We start from the raw sequence: 16,938 nt of genomic DNA, 5'->3' as shown, positions 1-16,938 counted from the left end.
AGTTACTCCCGAATAGAGTACTATTGCGGGAAATAAATGTGAAAAAAAAAATTCTAGTCAGAAATTTAAAACTTCAGAACTAGCCTATCGAAAGACTACACTTCTAAGGTAGCTAGAGTCAGAGACTCGATTCTGATAATGTGGACTACCATTACCACAAAAATTGCTATAAGCTTTGAGAATTCAGTATGGCTATAAATTAGAAAGAACACCTTGAGGATGAAGAGAATCTCTCTGAAAACTGCTGAGAACGAAGAAATAATAGTAGTGGGTGAAAGGACAGATTTCTTGTCCAATGTCATCTCAGCTACAGTTGCAAGGAGATGATTGAGAAAAGGGTGTGAAGCCTATCTGGCACACGTGGTTGACACTAGGCAGGGTAAACTTGACTTGTCTGACATACCCAGAGTAAGGGATTTCTCTGAGGTATTTCCTAAGGAATTGCCTAGTTTGCCACTGGAAAGGGAAGTTGAATTTGCTATTGAGATTATGCTGGGTACAGCTCCAATTTTAATTGCTCCATATAGGATGGCACCTGCTGAATTGAAAGAGTTAAAAATCCAGCTACAAGAATTACTAGACAAGGGGTTCATACGCCTTAGTGTATCACTTTGGGGAGGTCCGGTACTGTTTGCAAAGAAGAAAGATGGGACACTGAGGTTATGTGTTGACTACCGGCAGTTAAACAGAGTAACAGTGAAGAACAAGTATCAGTTGCCTAGAATTGACGATCTGTTTGATCAGTTGAAGGGAGCCGGTGTGTTTTCTAAGATTGACTACCACCCTAATAAGGCAAATGTAGTTGCTGCTGCCTTAGGTAGAAAATCTATTGTAGCATTAAGATCTTTGAATGCCCAACTGTCCTTAACTCATTATGGAGTTATTTTGGCTGAGTTGCAAGTGAAGTCGAATCTATTATAACAAATACAGGATGGGCAGAAAACAGATGAGAAATTAATGGCTGTTATGGGCAAAATCACTGAGGGGAAGGAAACTGAATGTGAAGTGAAAGAAAATGGGTGTCTGTACTATAAAGAGAGAGTATGTGTACCAAATGATAAAGAGTTGAAAACCAGTATTCTAAAAGAAGCACATAACAGTGTGTATGCTATGCACCCAGGAAGCACAAAAATGTACCTTGACCTAAAACTCCGATGCTGGTGGCCAGGTATGAAGGACATAGTTGACTATGTAACTAGATGCTTGACATGTCAGCAAGTCAAAGCAGAACATCAAGTTCCATCAGGTTTGTTATAGCCCATAAACATACCTAAATGGAAGTGGGACCGAGTCACTATGGACTTTGTCAGTGGTCTAACTCTCACTCAGAAGAAGCATGATGCAGTATGGGTGATTGTGGATAGGTTGACCAAATCAGCACATTTTCTGCCAATCAGAACTGACTACTCACTGGAAAAGCTAGCAGAATTGTACATCAGTGAGATAGTTAGACTACATGGAATTCCACTTTCCAATATATCTGATAGAGACTCGAGGTTTACATCTAGATTTTGGAAGAAATTACAAGAATCCTTGGGCACACAACTCCATTTTAGTACGGCTTTTCATCCTCAGACGGATGGACAGTCAGAAAGAATAATCCAGGTAAATTTTGAAAATCATTGAGTTATCGCAAACAATAAACTGATAATAATGATAGTAATAACTGAATATGTGTGATAGGTCCTCGAGGATATGCTGAGAAGTTGTGTTATTGAGTTTAAGGGAAGTTGGGACAGATACCTTCCACTGGCAGAATTTGCATATAATAATAGCTATCAAGCTAGCATACAAATGGCACCCTATGAAGCACTGTATGGGAGAAAATGCAGAACACCTGTATGTTGGACTGAATTGGGTGAAGATAAGCTAGTGGGGCCAGACCTGATAAAACAGACAGAGGAAAAGGTGAAACTGATAAAGGCCAATTTGAAAGTTGCCTCAGACCGACAGAAATCTTATGCTGACTTAAGGAGAAAAGACATTGAGTATGAAGTTGGCGAGAAGGTATTTCTCAAAGTATCACCGTGGAGTAATTTAAAGTTTAGTGGTTATTTCCAAAAAAAAAAATCTCACAGGTTAAACCTTTTGCTTCTGCTCTGGTTTTTATTCTTGTGTTGCTTATTATTAAATGAGACTAACAATTTTCCTCCTAGTACTAATTATGAATCAAATCATTCAAATATTATATATAGAAGCCCAAAAGCATGAAGTCCAATGACAAGTAAATGCATTAATGAAGAAAAATAAATAGAGTATTGGTATTTAAAATAAACTAAGCTACATCAAATACCTTAATATCAAAAGTTAGTTCTCATCATCTCATAGCTAAACTCAAAATCCATGAAATAAAAATCCATAAAAATCAAAAGTAAAATAAAACTAAAGAAATAAAGGAAAGGAAAAAAAAAAAACCTCTAACAAGTGTGGGTTGAGTTCCCCTCCTTCAAGCTCCCAAATCTCCTTTCTTAAAATCATTCATCTCTAGTAACAATGGTGTGTTTTTGGGTGTTTTAAGTGGGAAAAATGTCTCCCCTCCTTCAGTTGTAGAAAATCCCCTCTCATTTCTATCTTGGACTCTGTTACTCCCCTTGGTGAGTTGTCACAAGCTTATTAGATGAAAAAGAGCTTTTCACAACCTCTAATGTGCCTTTCCTTCAATCCCACAAGTGCCCATGCGGGTTTTTAACAACCTCACAAATGGCCATGCAAGTTCCACCAATCTCACAGGCAACCATGTGATTCCTATAGGCACTTGTGAGATATTCTGCCTCTATGTACAATCTCCATTTTTTATTCATTCTTGCATAAAATGAACAAATTATAATTAAACAAAAGAAATTGACTTTTAACTTAATTAAACTATGAAATGCAAATAAAAATTATTTAAAAGACCAAATATTTGCAAAGATAAATAAAATTACCATTATAAATATCGGTATACTTCTCCACTCACCTATCACACTACCAAGGCCTTCCTAACAACAAGCGACTTGCATCCATGGGCACTACATCACATAGAATCTCATTTTTGTAATTCCATCCAATTGAGAAAGGAACTACAACTTGTTTGGTCATCTTGATTGGCTCCTTATCATTGAACCATTACAGCTTGTAGGGGTTTAGGATGCTTCAAGGTTGGCAAGTTTAGTTCTCTACCAAGGTTGTTGAAGTGGTGTTTATGCAACCACCTCTATCATCAATCACTCCACAAACTTTGCTTAGGATGGTGCATCTTGATTAGAATAAGTTTTCATGTTGCTCATAAACTTTTTTTGCTTGTGCACTAATAGAATGGTGAATAACAAGCAACTGACATTCATCAGCATATTCCACACATTCTTCTTCAACCTCTTGCACCTCCTCATGCTCATCTTCACTTTCCACCTTAAGTTGAACTTCCCTAAAAACCATCACCCTTTTGTTGGGGCATTCAGATTCAATACGCCTTAAACCAAGGCACTTAAAGCCCTTAATGTCTCTTGTATGCTTTAGAGAATTAGCTTATTCCACCTTCTAGTTGCCTTCGCTTGCCTTACTAGTAGCCTTATTGGAGCTTTCCCTTTTATTTACTAGCTTGGCATCTTCTTTCAAGGTAGGAACTAGAGAGGTAGATGGTGGAGTGGTAGTTTTGGCACTTGGTGATAGTGCACTTGGCTTGTACCCTCCTCTCATACATTACTTCTCCACTTTGATAGCAAGCTTAACCACATTCTGAAAGAAAACAAAAGGTTATAATTCAACAATATTAGTAATTTCATAGTTCAATCCTCTAAGAAAACAAGTAATGGTTTACTTTTGTGGTTCCCTCAGGTCACAACACATCATAAGCATTTTGAAATCTTTGACATAGTTCTCAATGCACATGCCTCTTTGCTTCTAACTTTAAAGCTTGATTGCACCCATTCTAAATACTCTTCTAGTGAACCTTTCACTTTAAAGGCAGGGATCTTCATTTGGATTCCCATTTTGTCTCCTATGTCCAGAACCATCATGAACATTGGGATCATCATCAACATCACCATGGTTTACAATAGCTTTTCCTTATGCATTGTTCCCTCTTGGTGCTTGAGAGGCCAATCTTACCAAAGCTTAAGTGATTTGAGTCAATTGGTTCTAGATTTTTTCTTTTTGCTCATCAAGCCTCATAAGATAAGCTTGATCTAAAGTCATGCCTCTTGGTACTTATGGTGGTACTTCATTATTGTCTAACATGTTGAAAATAGAATGTTCTCAACCTTTGCTCTGATACCAATCTAATGTGACTTAGAGATGCAAAGAACATAAATGTGACTTAGAGATGCAAAGAACATAAGGTGAATGAAAGTTGAGAATAAGGTATTGATGCAATTTGGCCAAAAGAAGAAACACACCAAAACCACACACAATCATGCAACTCTAAGCATAACCTCCACACTCCAAACAATAACACAATGAAATAACTTAATTCGAATCAAATTAAGGTAGTTTAAACTAAATCACATGCTAATAAGGATGGACCAAAGGTTTGGCCATTATTAAAACTCAATGAAAACTACTTGGATCCAACTCAAACTAAATAGATTGAATCAATTTCATGCTCTAGAATAAAGTCTAAGTTTTGGCCAACTTGCACAATTGATAAACTTGAACAAAACCATCAAATTAACAATTAAAAGAAAGGTAGAAGGAAGAAAGTTTTAGGAATTGAATATTTTTTTTATGAGAATAATTGCCACAAAAGAAAAATCATTGCCAAAGTAGACACCACACCCAATGAAGGATGATAAGTCTCAAACTTGCCGCACTTTAAAGAAAGTGATATGAGGAACAAAATAACTTCTTTATTAATCAATTCAATAATAGTTCTAAAATTGATAAAGGGAGGCATTTATATAGGCACTCTTACATAAAAATAAACCAACTAGGAAAAAGAAATATAGTTCCAGATAAATTAATAAAAGAAAAGACAAACCTAACTAGGAAACATAAAAATAAGTAGAATATTGGCCAATTACAAGCCACATGCCAATATTGAAGAAACAAGGTTGAGTTTGCCTTCTCTAACTTGGTCTTGGCTTGTCTTGATGGATAAAAATTCAGCTTCCACAAATCATGTCTTAATTTTAGGATTTGGATAAATTTCACCCTAAAATCGCTCCAAAGTATAAGGATAAGGTAAAATAAAATTTAATCTCTTACAACTAGCCCTATTACACACCAATTAAGTTCCAATGGGCCTAGCTTTGCTTTTCCATGGCCCACACATATAGCCCAATATATGCTTCAAAATTAGACCTCTTTTAGGCCTTATTCTACTTTCTCCAAATAAGCTTAATTTTTTTTTTCTATCATAGTTCTAGACCAAATCCTTATTCCTCATGCATTTTCCATGGGTTATTAACAAACCATGATCATCTCCTATGCGTGCATGGAGATAGCATAGGTGTGCCCCATGATATGACATCATAATGCTTAATGAATGAAAAAGAATTTGCAATTTGAATTTCAAACTATACACATATATTGTTTAAAAAAAATTGTACAAGGGCAATAGTGTAAAAGCATAAATTGTTAACGAATAAAATTGCACAAGTGACCCCATTGATCCATATTTAATGTTGATCAAGTTGATCACTCAATCATATAATTAATATAATGATTATACAGACTTGTGATTTTATTTTTTACATATTTTTTTTTTGTTAATTATTTATATATGATATAATATTATCAAAATATTATAAATATTATATTTAATTATTTAAATGAAAATATTAATTTTAATATTATTTTAATTAATTATATAAATAAAAATATTTATCAATTTAAGGATTATTTTTTTCATTCGACTATATTTTAAAAAAGTTATGTGTTATATTATTAACATATAAATTAACAATAAATACAAATTAGCTTATTGAATTAAATTCATTCAAACACTTATATTACTTTCTAAAAAAAAAGTTTGATTTGCATATAATTTATTTTAGTTTTCCATAATTTAAAAATAATGTTAACTTGCATAATGAGATTGCATAGCTAGATTAATGTGAAAGAAAATTATTTATAAAATTATAAAATAGAATAATTTTTAAAATATATTTTTGTTAGTTTAGTGCATTATAATTATATAATTTTTATTTTCATTATATTGATATCTTGAAATTTTATATTGTCATATTGTTTAATACAAATAATTTTAAAACCTATTTAATATATTTATTATTCAATATATTTAATAAGTATTTTTATTTTTTAAATTATAAATTATATTATAAATGTTATAAATACATTATATATATATATATATATATTCAATCAAGCATTTTTAAATATTTTATAATAATCATATAAGAATACTCTCAAATAGTCAATTCTTTTTCTCCTTTTCCTTTTCGTATCTTTCTCTTTTTTTATTATTTTGAAAATCTTAAAAACAACTATTTAAAATTAACAATAAGATAAGCATAACTTCTCACATAAATATATATAAAAATATGATTAGGCTTTTTTACAACTTCATGATCAAAATCAATAATCTAATTAAGATTAATTAACTAATAAATTAAGAAAAAAAATATATTCATGCATATAAGGATATTAACTAAATATAATTAATTTACATTTAAACTAAGTAAGCCGAAGAAAATTAAAATATCATACAATCACATCTAAAATGAACCTTTGGTTGTATAAATAATACTAATCATCCTAGATATTATTAGATGCATTAAAATTAAACAAGAAAAAAAAAGGAAAATCAATCTATCTTATCATATATAAATATTATTGAATTTGTAAAGTTATTGGTTTCATTTAGAGATGCACTGAGTCGGGTATTTGTGAATACTTGATCTGACAAAACCCTAATAAGGTGGGTTTATATAGTATATAGTCAAGTTTGAGACGGATTTGGTTTGAAAAATAATATCATGTCGAGTTATGGTTGATTTAATAAGATTTTACATATATTGGGTAATCATTACTAAAACTTATTGATATAAATAATTAATCAAATATAAAATACATATTTTTTTATAATAATATTTATAAATTGCATATTTTAAATAAATAGAGTTTATATATCAACAATATATATATATATGTGTGTGTGTGTGTGTGTGTGTGTGTGTGTGTGTGTGTGTACGCGCGCGCGCTCGTACATGTGTGTGTGTGTTATTATAATAGGTTAATTTTTAATAGCTAGTTAATTTAATTTTTCATTGTCATAATATTAAATTATCATGACTGTATTATACTCTAATTACAATAGATTTAAAAAATTATACAACTCAACTCAACTCAACTAAGCCTTTATCCCAAAAATTTGGGGTCGGCTATATGGATTCGCTTTTTCCACTCTAAACGATTTTGGATTAAATCCTCAGAAATGTGTAATGCTTCTAAGTCATGCTGTACTACTCTCCTCCAAGTCAATTTAGGTCTACCCCTTTTTTTCTTTCTATCCTCTAGCCTAATGTGCTCTACTTGTCTAACTGGAGCCTCCGTATGTCTATGCTTCACATGACCAAACCACCTCAATCTCCCTTCTCTCAACTTATCTTCAATTGGCACCACTCCTACCTTTTCTCTAATACTTTCATTACGGACTTTATCTAGTCTAGTATGGCCACTCATCCACCTTAACATTCTCATCTCTGCAACTCTTATCTTAGATGCGTAGGACTCTTTCAGTGCCCAACACTCACTACCATATAGCATAACCGGTCGTATGGCTGTACGGTAAAATTTTCCTTTTAATTTATTGGGAATCTTACGATCACATAAAACTCCCATGGCACGTCTCCACTTCAACCATTCGGCTTTAATCCTATGACTAACATCCTCCTCACATCCCCCATCTACTTGAAGGACTGAGCCTAGATATTTAAAGTGATTACTTTGGGACAGTGCCACTCCATTCAAACTAACTCCTTCCCTATCACCAGTTTGGCCTTCACTGAACTTGCAATGCATGTATTCTGTCTTCGTTCTACTTAACTTAAAACCCTTTGACTCTAGAGTACTTCTCCAAAGTTCTAGCTTCCTATTGACTCCTTCTCGTGTCTCATCTATCAGAACAATATCATCCGCAAACATCATGCACCAAGGAATACTCTCTTGTATATGTTTCGTCAGTTCATCTAAAACTAATGTAAAAAGATAAGGGCTTATGGCTGATCCTTGGTGTAATCCAATTGAGATCGGAAAATCTCTTGTATATGTTTCTTAAAAAATTATAAGAAAATAAAATTAATAAGATATATTAATTTAGTCAATTAAAATATTATAACTAAAAACTATAAATATAGTATGAGAATTACAAATTTATAACCAATAAAGTGGTTGTGATTAAAAATTTAAATTCTTGATTTTAATATTTACTTAAAGCTTATCAGTTACTAATATATATTTATGTATTTAAAATGGCTACAAATATGTAACAAATAAAATAATTGTCATAAATTAGATTAGAATTTCATATCTATTGATATAAATATAAATTTTTTATTTAAATAAATATTTAATTTTTTTTAATAATAATTTTGTAATTGTGTTAATTAAATAATTAATATTTTAATAGTAATTTTAAAATTATGTTACAGAAAATTATTTCAATTTTTTACAAGTGAATAGACCTTTCGTTCTTTGAAAAAAAAAATGCCTTTTATTTCTTTATTATTAATGAAAGAAAAAAAAAAGTATTATATATATAGTCATATAAAATCATTAACTATTTGAAAATATTTAACATAACTTATAATTTCAAGCAAGTAAAATTCTAATCATTTTACAATTTAAATTGTACGTAAAAATCCTAACAAAACTGAAAGTAACAAAGAATTGAGGAAAGAAAAAACTTGAGCAAAATTTTAATAATCGTACAATGTCATACAAGTATGCCCAAGACCATATAATCATGGCGCATCAAAGGTTCAATTGAATTTAAAAAATTATTAATATAATTATATTTCATAATAAAATGAGATTTGAATCTAAATAGAAAATCAATAAAACCCATAAAATTAAACACTATAAATTTAAAATAATAATTTCACTGATTTTTAACTATTTATTAAAAGTATAAATTATTTTGATCTTTTTATAGTGTCAATGGATTTTAATTTATTTTTATTATAAAATATTAAAAAATAAAAATATTAAATTTGTGACGCCCCTCACACATCTACAGTATAACCGAGCAAAGCATATCATACTTAGTGCCAGAGCGTCTTAACTTAACTTATTACATTTCTTATTATTCATATTTATTTTATTAATTTGGGTCAATTTATTTACCGGAGAAACTGACGAAGTTTTCTCTAATTTATTAATATTTTGACGAGTTATCACCTGATTGAAAAACAATTTTATAAATATTTTCATTCTCATATTCTCATTCAAATCATCAATTTAATCTCACTCATATAAATACATATGAAATTTCAAATCATTTCCGTACATACACAATTCAAATATGAAATTGCAAACTTTATTAATTTACTTCATGTGCATATTTAATGTAAAAAAATATATAATTTACATTACATGTCCAAAATTTAATTACAAAGTTTCACAAAAATTAAATACAAGACTAATGAAGTCTACCAAAATGTGCACTGCTGGATGAGGTGACACCGTGACCCAATGCAGATCAAGACTCTAATTCCCAGTTTAAGGCCTACTGGGCTCTCGCTCCTAGTCTCCAGTACCTACGCGTGGTAAACAGCAACGCGCTAAGCATAAAGTTTAGTGGTGCCAATATAAAATAAAAATAAACTAAATAAATAAATATAAGAAATTATACTATTAATTTATCAGACTGAAATTTTTTATAATTGTTTGTAATATCCTTAATTTTATGACTTATGTTTATTTCATGGTTACAAATCTTTAAAACTTATTTTCATTGCCCAAGTAACCTATACCAGTTGACTAGACTGGATAAACAAGTAAACTGACACTGGATACCTAGTACCTTGGGCTGTCACACCATCTGTCACAGAGTGTCTCCAGGTGTGCAACAGAATGGCTAACAAGCCAAAAAAAAAATATCGGGCATAAAGTCAAATATGTCAAGAGTATCAAAATGGCCAAAAGCCATAACATCACTAAATGGCACTAAAGCCATAAATGCAATCGAAACCTTATTGGCATGCCAACCTATCCAAATCAATCATTCTAAGCATATTAGGGAATATTAACAAAGTGGATTATTTAGTTCTTTGCACTTAATGCTTGGTGGTTACTATTCACCTTACTATTTATATATAAATGTTGACTTTTTCATAAATAATAGATATGTAAGTTCTAATTACACTATAATACCACATTTTGGATGTTACATTTGTTGGCATTAGTTGCCAAACTCAATTCAAGGCTCATTAGAAGTTATTTTAAATTTTCAGATTTCATTGCTTATGTTTACTATTCTATTGGACCAATCTACAGTGAGAATTTGGCTAAACTTTCTTCACCAAAGTTGTTCCTTAATTTGTCTTCTTTAATTCGCTTTTTGAATCACTCCATTTGGAGTTTTGTAACTCAAGTTATGACATTTTTACCATAACTGGCCGGATTGGTTCATTACCAGATTTTCTGGGCAAACTTGGTTCTAGCAGTTTTGGTGTCCTATTTTTGGCTAGCAATTTGAATTAGTTATAGTCAGAATTTGGATTTCTATTCCTCAAGAAAGTTGTTCTACATTGTCTAAGTTTTCCATGAGTTTAAAAATCGGGTCATTTGGACCTCTCTACACAATGTTATGACCATTTGAACAAACACTGTTCATTTGGTCATTTTCCAGGTCCAGAATTTTGGTTACCCGGATTTAGGCAAATTTTAGGTCACCTTAGGTTGGTTTTCTAGGCAGGGTCTCTACATAAAAAATATGACATTATGTCCTTAGTTTCATCTCCAATTAGCCTTACACCAATTAAAGCTACACAAGCCAAGTTATAATTGCCTAAACCTACTGGGATTAAGTCCAAAATTTTTGGCACAAGAGGGCAATATCTCTAATTCCAAATTCAATGCCACAATTACTTTCATTTTAGGGTTAAACTTTATCAAATGGTCACTAATTGACCATTAGAACACTACTTCACCATCAATTCAACAAAACCCTAATTTTGCTCACACCTTAATTTCCAAAGTTTCCAATTTTGCTCCACACATACAAATCAAAGTTCTAATACTTGTATACTCATTATAAACCATCACTATACTATTTTAATTCCATTAAAATTCATCAAGACCATCTTCAATTCATGGCTGTTGAAAATTTTGGGAGGTTCAAACATACATATTTTGTTTAAATTTCAACAATTCTTATCTCAATTCATTGTCTTAACAAAGAAATCAAAGAGAGGGAGAAAGAAATTGACACTAACCTTTCTTGAGTCAATTTCCAAGCTTGTTAAACCTCTTTCTTTCTTCTTCTTTTTGCTGCCTCAAGGTTGCTCAAGGTGCAAGGGTTAATTTTTGTGAAGGCAAGAAGGGTTTTTATGGTAGGATTTGCTATGGAAGGAAGCTTGTGTGGACAACCATGGAGGTTTCTCTCAAGGGTGTGGTTCGACCATGAGAGGAAGAAAGTGGAAGATAGCTTTTTCTAATTTTTAACTCATTTATCTCTTTTTTTGTCCCTTTTATAATTGCTTGTCTAATTTCAATTGGATAGAAAATTTAATAGCATCATCTTTACATAAGGCTTATGTAATAATTAGGATTTAATTCCATTTTCTTTTTCTTTTCCTTTCTTCTTTTTTTACTTATTTTTAATTAAATTTTTAGCAATATTTATTTATATTTTATATTATAAATCTCACTTAATTAAATGGATAAGTTGATCAAAAATCATCTCTAAAGGTGAAATGACCAAAATGCCCTTCGTTTTGCTTAATGAATTAAAATTGTTTGTATCGATTGACAAAATTTTCTTAACATTTTCTTGGCATTCTATTGTCATCTAAGGTTCAATAACTCTTCATTGGAGTCCCAAAAATTATTTCACAGGGTTTCCCACGGGTCTAGGGTTGCTAACTGTCTTTACGATCGCTTCCCGTTAGGTCACCCATCACTGGAGCTACGGCTCATTTAACTTTAGTACATTTCATTACTTATATTTTTTCGTAATTTTTCTTGTTATTATTTAAACTATTTATAACTCCTCACTCTAGTTTACATATAATTCCAGATATTCTGACTGTCCGGACAGACATTAATCACCGGAACAGTAGAATATGCTGACTAGCTAAAATGAGGGCGTTACAAAATTATAGTAAATATGATATTAGAAAAATAAAATAAACAAAAATATTATAATAAATTTATTAAATCTTAATTTTTTATTATTAATTTTAATTACTTTAAAAATATTACAAAATTAAAATATTAATGGAAGTATATTTTTATTTTATTTTATTATTATAATAATATGATAATTATTTTTATTATGAAAATGCACTGGGTGGAAATATATAATATGGCTAAACTAATTAATTTAATCCTAATAAATTAATTTATCTAATAATACATTAAAGATCATAGATCCAAGTCAATTATGAATTTAATTTCTCACTCCAAATCAAATTTATTGGCTATTTTTCTACATAATCTTTTTCCCTTTTTTTATAATTTTTAATAGTTTGTTGGTGGTAATAGTTTTTGTGTTATTATTATTAATATTAAGATTTTAAATTTTAGTGACGTTATTAAGGATTATTTACGGAGCTATAATTTCAAATAATTTTATGTATTTAGGATATAAATTAAATTAATATTTAAATAAATCATATTCCAATTTAATTTAAATTTAATTAATGTGTTTATAAATAATCTTTAATCATAGATTACAATTTTATTTTAAGTTGAATTCCATTAAATTAACAGTTAATAAATTAAATGCTATTTATCAACTAATTTATCTTTGTCTTTGTTATTAATAATATATTTTTTTAAGTATTATCCAATAACAATTAAGCAGTGTTTGTCAATAAAACTTATTATGGACTTTTGCGGCTTTAAATTTATTTAAATCCTAGTATTGATTCAACCCTGAATATGGATCTGACACCTGCCCTAGCCTACAAGGAAATAACATGGATTCATTTGGGAGAACTTAGCGTTAACCATGCTCTAAGAACTCGATTAAGTGTCTATTTAGTATTGAGTTTGTAGAGCTCAAATTATTTTTTTGAATAAAAATGTTATTTTAGATGCTGTTGAAAAAAATAGTTTAGAAAAAATTATTTTATTTTTTTAGTATTTTATTACTAAAACTTATTAAATTTAATTTTAAATTAGTTTTTAATACTCTTTAACTAATATATTTAAAAAAGTGATTTTCTCAATAACAGTTTTAACAGTAATACCAAATAGATCATATGTTAGCACTTGAAATCTGCAACCACTAGGGCTAAACCCAATTAAGTCCTACAACCCCAATCCTACACTAAAATCCTTCTTTTCCTACCCCAAATTCAAACCTACTATCTTTTGATTAAATAAGAATATTGCCTTTTAAATTCTTTAAAATTCTTGAAGGTAGTGTTTAGTATCAATGAATTTCACAAAATTTTGTGAAATTAATTCGTAAATCTAAAATTTTAATATTTAGTTAAATGAAATTTCATTTGAAATTCTTAATAATCAATTCTATAAAATTTATTATCGCTAAACCAAATTCTATCCAAATTAATAGAATTTACAAATGAATTTCAAACTTAAAATTATATATATTTCAAGTAACAAAATTATCCTCTTATTATATATCATTTTATTTTATTTATTCTAAACACAAAATTCATTTCATTTAAAATAAATTTCATATTTAATATAAAATATACTAAACAAAGAAATTTATTTATAATTCATTTGCAAATGAAATGAATTTTACCAAAATTTTTATTTGACAATTGTTTGGTAAGTTCTTAGGAGAGATAATATAGTTTTTCATATTACTGAGGTAATGCAATAAAAGTAGTTTTTGTTTCTTGAGATATTCTCTAAAAATAAAAGACTTTGTGAATTTTTTGGGATTTTGATTATTTTTTTATTTTTATATAAGCCAATTGGATAAAAAAAAATCAAATGTTTTTCCTAATTAGTAATTATATCCAAATTTTATATTTTTATCACATATCTCAATTTTTAAAATTTGAAGATATTGTATCTAAATATCACAATTTTAGGATTAGTTTTGTTAACCACAACAAAATATATTGACTATAAATTGTTTTTTTTTTAACTTTTTTTTTTTTTTGGTCATCAATCACTATTTCAGGTGAAAAAAATTCAAAATCCCTCTAATTAATTTTAAGGATTTGACTATAATTATTTTCAATTTTAAAATTTGAAATATATAATTTAAAAATATTTAAATATAATTACCGATTAGCAAAAATGTTTAGTCTTTTTCCATTCGATAAGCTTTTTTACACAAAAGATTTTTTTTTCTTGATATATTGAGTGTAGATTTCAGTTTCACGTTGATAATTTGGGCAGCTGAGCTTTTTTTTTTTTTTATTTCTTATTCTTTCTTTAATTTAAAATAATATTTTATTTTTTTTCCTAACATTTTATCTTTATCAAATTACTAATGCTCAATAGAGTATAACAATATCACATATGGTCAATGGTTTTAAATTGAAGGTTCGAAAACTTAAACAATTATATTGATGAGTTTTAATATTATAAGCATGGCAAATCTAAATTTTACGCAAACAAACAAAATAGAGTGTAACCATATCACATAAAAGTTTCCAAAATAAATAAATAAAATAGCAAAAATATCTTATTTCCATCAAGATTCTTGTTCTTAAACCATGTTAATACCTACTTGTATAATATATCTTAAACTTGTATTTCATAAGGCTTTCTTGTGTCTCCATTCCTTATTTATATATATATACAAAAATATTGATTCAATCAAGAAGATGATGGATAAGAAGACATTAAATGAGCGGGTATACAAGGAGAATTCTTCCAAACCCTAGAGTGCAACTTGAGGATCTCTCTAGCTCTCTCCCTGCTCTTGAAACTGATATCTACTTGCAGCACCAAACACAGTTTGGCCACAACACCAACCTGCAACATTTCTTGAAGAACCCTAGAAGTTGCGGAAAACCTGGAAATAGATCTCAAAATTCTCACAGCCCTGTCGCTTGCCACATGAGAAACCCTAAGAATTTTCTTGGAAACGATTGCTAGTCCAGCTCCATGCTTCAACAACTCTGCTCTTCCTTCAGCACAGCCACAAAGCAGATCCAAAACGATTAGTATTAGCTCACAAGCTCTCTTGTCTGATATTTCAAGGAGTAACTCAATCAAGACTGAAATTGCACCACCTTCTACTGCTTTTATTCTGTTTCTTCCCCATGGACATACCTCCACGAGCAGTTTCAATACTAATTTTGATGCTTGTTGTGAGATCTGATCTCGCAAAACCTGTACTATTTCTGTAAAGATGTGTGGTCTAATATTAATCAACTGCATTGGATCAGCTATTTCAAAGATGGACTTCAACAACATTGTTGAATAAGCCCTGGATTGATAGTTACTGTGTTTCAAGATCTGTGTTAATGACTCTATGAACTCATCACCACCATCATTTGATGATGATATGAGATTCTTCAATCGGTTTTCTGAGATTTTGAGATGATAAAGAATGGCTAATGCCTCATCGGTTACTCTTGTGAGCTCAGATTCATCAACATCATCTGCAAATATATCATCAACCAAATTAGAGTTTTCTTTCTTTATGACTGAAACCAAGAAATCAACTGCACCAGCAGCCTCAAGACAAGTTCTGTTCCTTTCACTTTCAAGCGTGATCGATCTGAGTTTCCTCAGTATTTTGAGCTGCAAGTGTGGAATCTTGGCATCATTGAGAAGTTTGGAAATCTGGGTTTTGTCAATGGGTGGTTTTGGAGTTGGAATTCGCTCGATCCCATGGGAAGAATTGAGAATGCACCATGATTGGATCAAGCGACAAAGGGTATGGTTTGGGGTTAAATCTTCATCATTCAAGACTTGCTTCGTGACAGGACAAGTGTTGTTCTTGCAAGAAAATAACCATCTTTCTATGTTCTCCCTATCGTAGGTGATCCCAGTGGAGACTGTAACTGGATCTCTCATGAGTTGCAGGGAAATCGGGCAAAGAAAATGACAAGGGACATCGATTTCATTCATTTTAGACCAAAAACAAACTTATATAACTCCAGCAAAAGAATCTAATTAATCGAATGAATGTCAAAGCAAACCAAGATGAACAGAAAATAAAGAAACTGAAAATGAGCTCTCAAGATGCCAATTAATGGTTTAGCTGTAGAGGTTGGAACGCTATGGGAAATAAAGGCATGGCAATTTATACATTGAGATAAGAGGTGATAAGCAAGTTGCTAACGTTAAAGTCAACACACGGAAATTGAGAGAGAGAGAGAGAGAGAGAGAGAGAGATGGGTATTAAATTAGAACCTTTTCCAAGGTTTTGGAAGAAGAAAAGTTTCAAAAGTTAGAGAAGAGAAGACTTTGAGGTTTTAAAAGGGTAATAAATGAGCATACGTTGTTCTTGGGGTAAGAGTCGGCGTTGATATTCGTGAAGAATTCCCATTTGGCGTTTTGACTTTCTCTTTCTACACCTACAAATACAGAAATGATCTCTTTATCTCTCTAGATCGCGGAGTTGCCATTGCATGGCTGGTGCCGACAGCCTTCCATGTGCCCCATGGTGCCCGCCACGCATTTCATGGCTGCTGTCCTTAATTAAATTCCATCTTTGTTTGTAAGCTAAGGATTCATTGAAAGTATAAGGTTAATGAATTAAAAAAACATTCTAAAAAATTGAGTAATTTGAAATTAGTGATATATTTATACTTTTATGGCTTTAAATTGAGTAATTTGAAATTAGCGATACATTTATACTATTATAGCTTTATATGTTGAAGTATTTTAAAC

General features: G+C 30.3%; 1 protein-coding gene across 1 annotated transcript; it reads right to left on the bottom strand.

The window, feature by feature from the left end:
• Nucleotides 1-14,750: 14,750 nt before the first annotated feature.
• Nucleotides 14,751-16,265, bottom strand: LOC110647323 (E3 ubiquitin-protein ligase PUB23-like). The gene has a single exon (XM_021801092.2). The coding sequence runs from the start codon at nt 16,171-16,173 to the stop codon at nt 14,911-14,913; it is 1,263 nt and encodes a 420-aa protein (XP_021656784.2). The 5' UTR covers nt 16,174-16,265; the 3' UTR covers nt 14,751-14,910.
• Nucleotides 16,266-16,938: the final 673 nt, after the last annotated feature.

Source organism: Hevea brasiliensis, chromosome 1 (assembly GCF_030052815.1).
Source record: "Hevea brasiliensis isolate MT/VB/25A 57/8 chromosome 1, ASM3005281v1, whole genome shotgun sequence".
NCBI lineage: Eukaryota > Viridiplantae > Streptophyta > Magnoliopsida > Malpighiales > Euphorbiaceae > Hevea > Hevea brasiliensis.
Note: the sequence above shows the minus strand (reverse complement) of the source record. Positions and strands in the feature narration are given on the sequence as shown.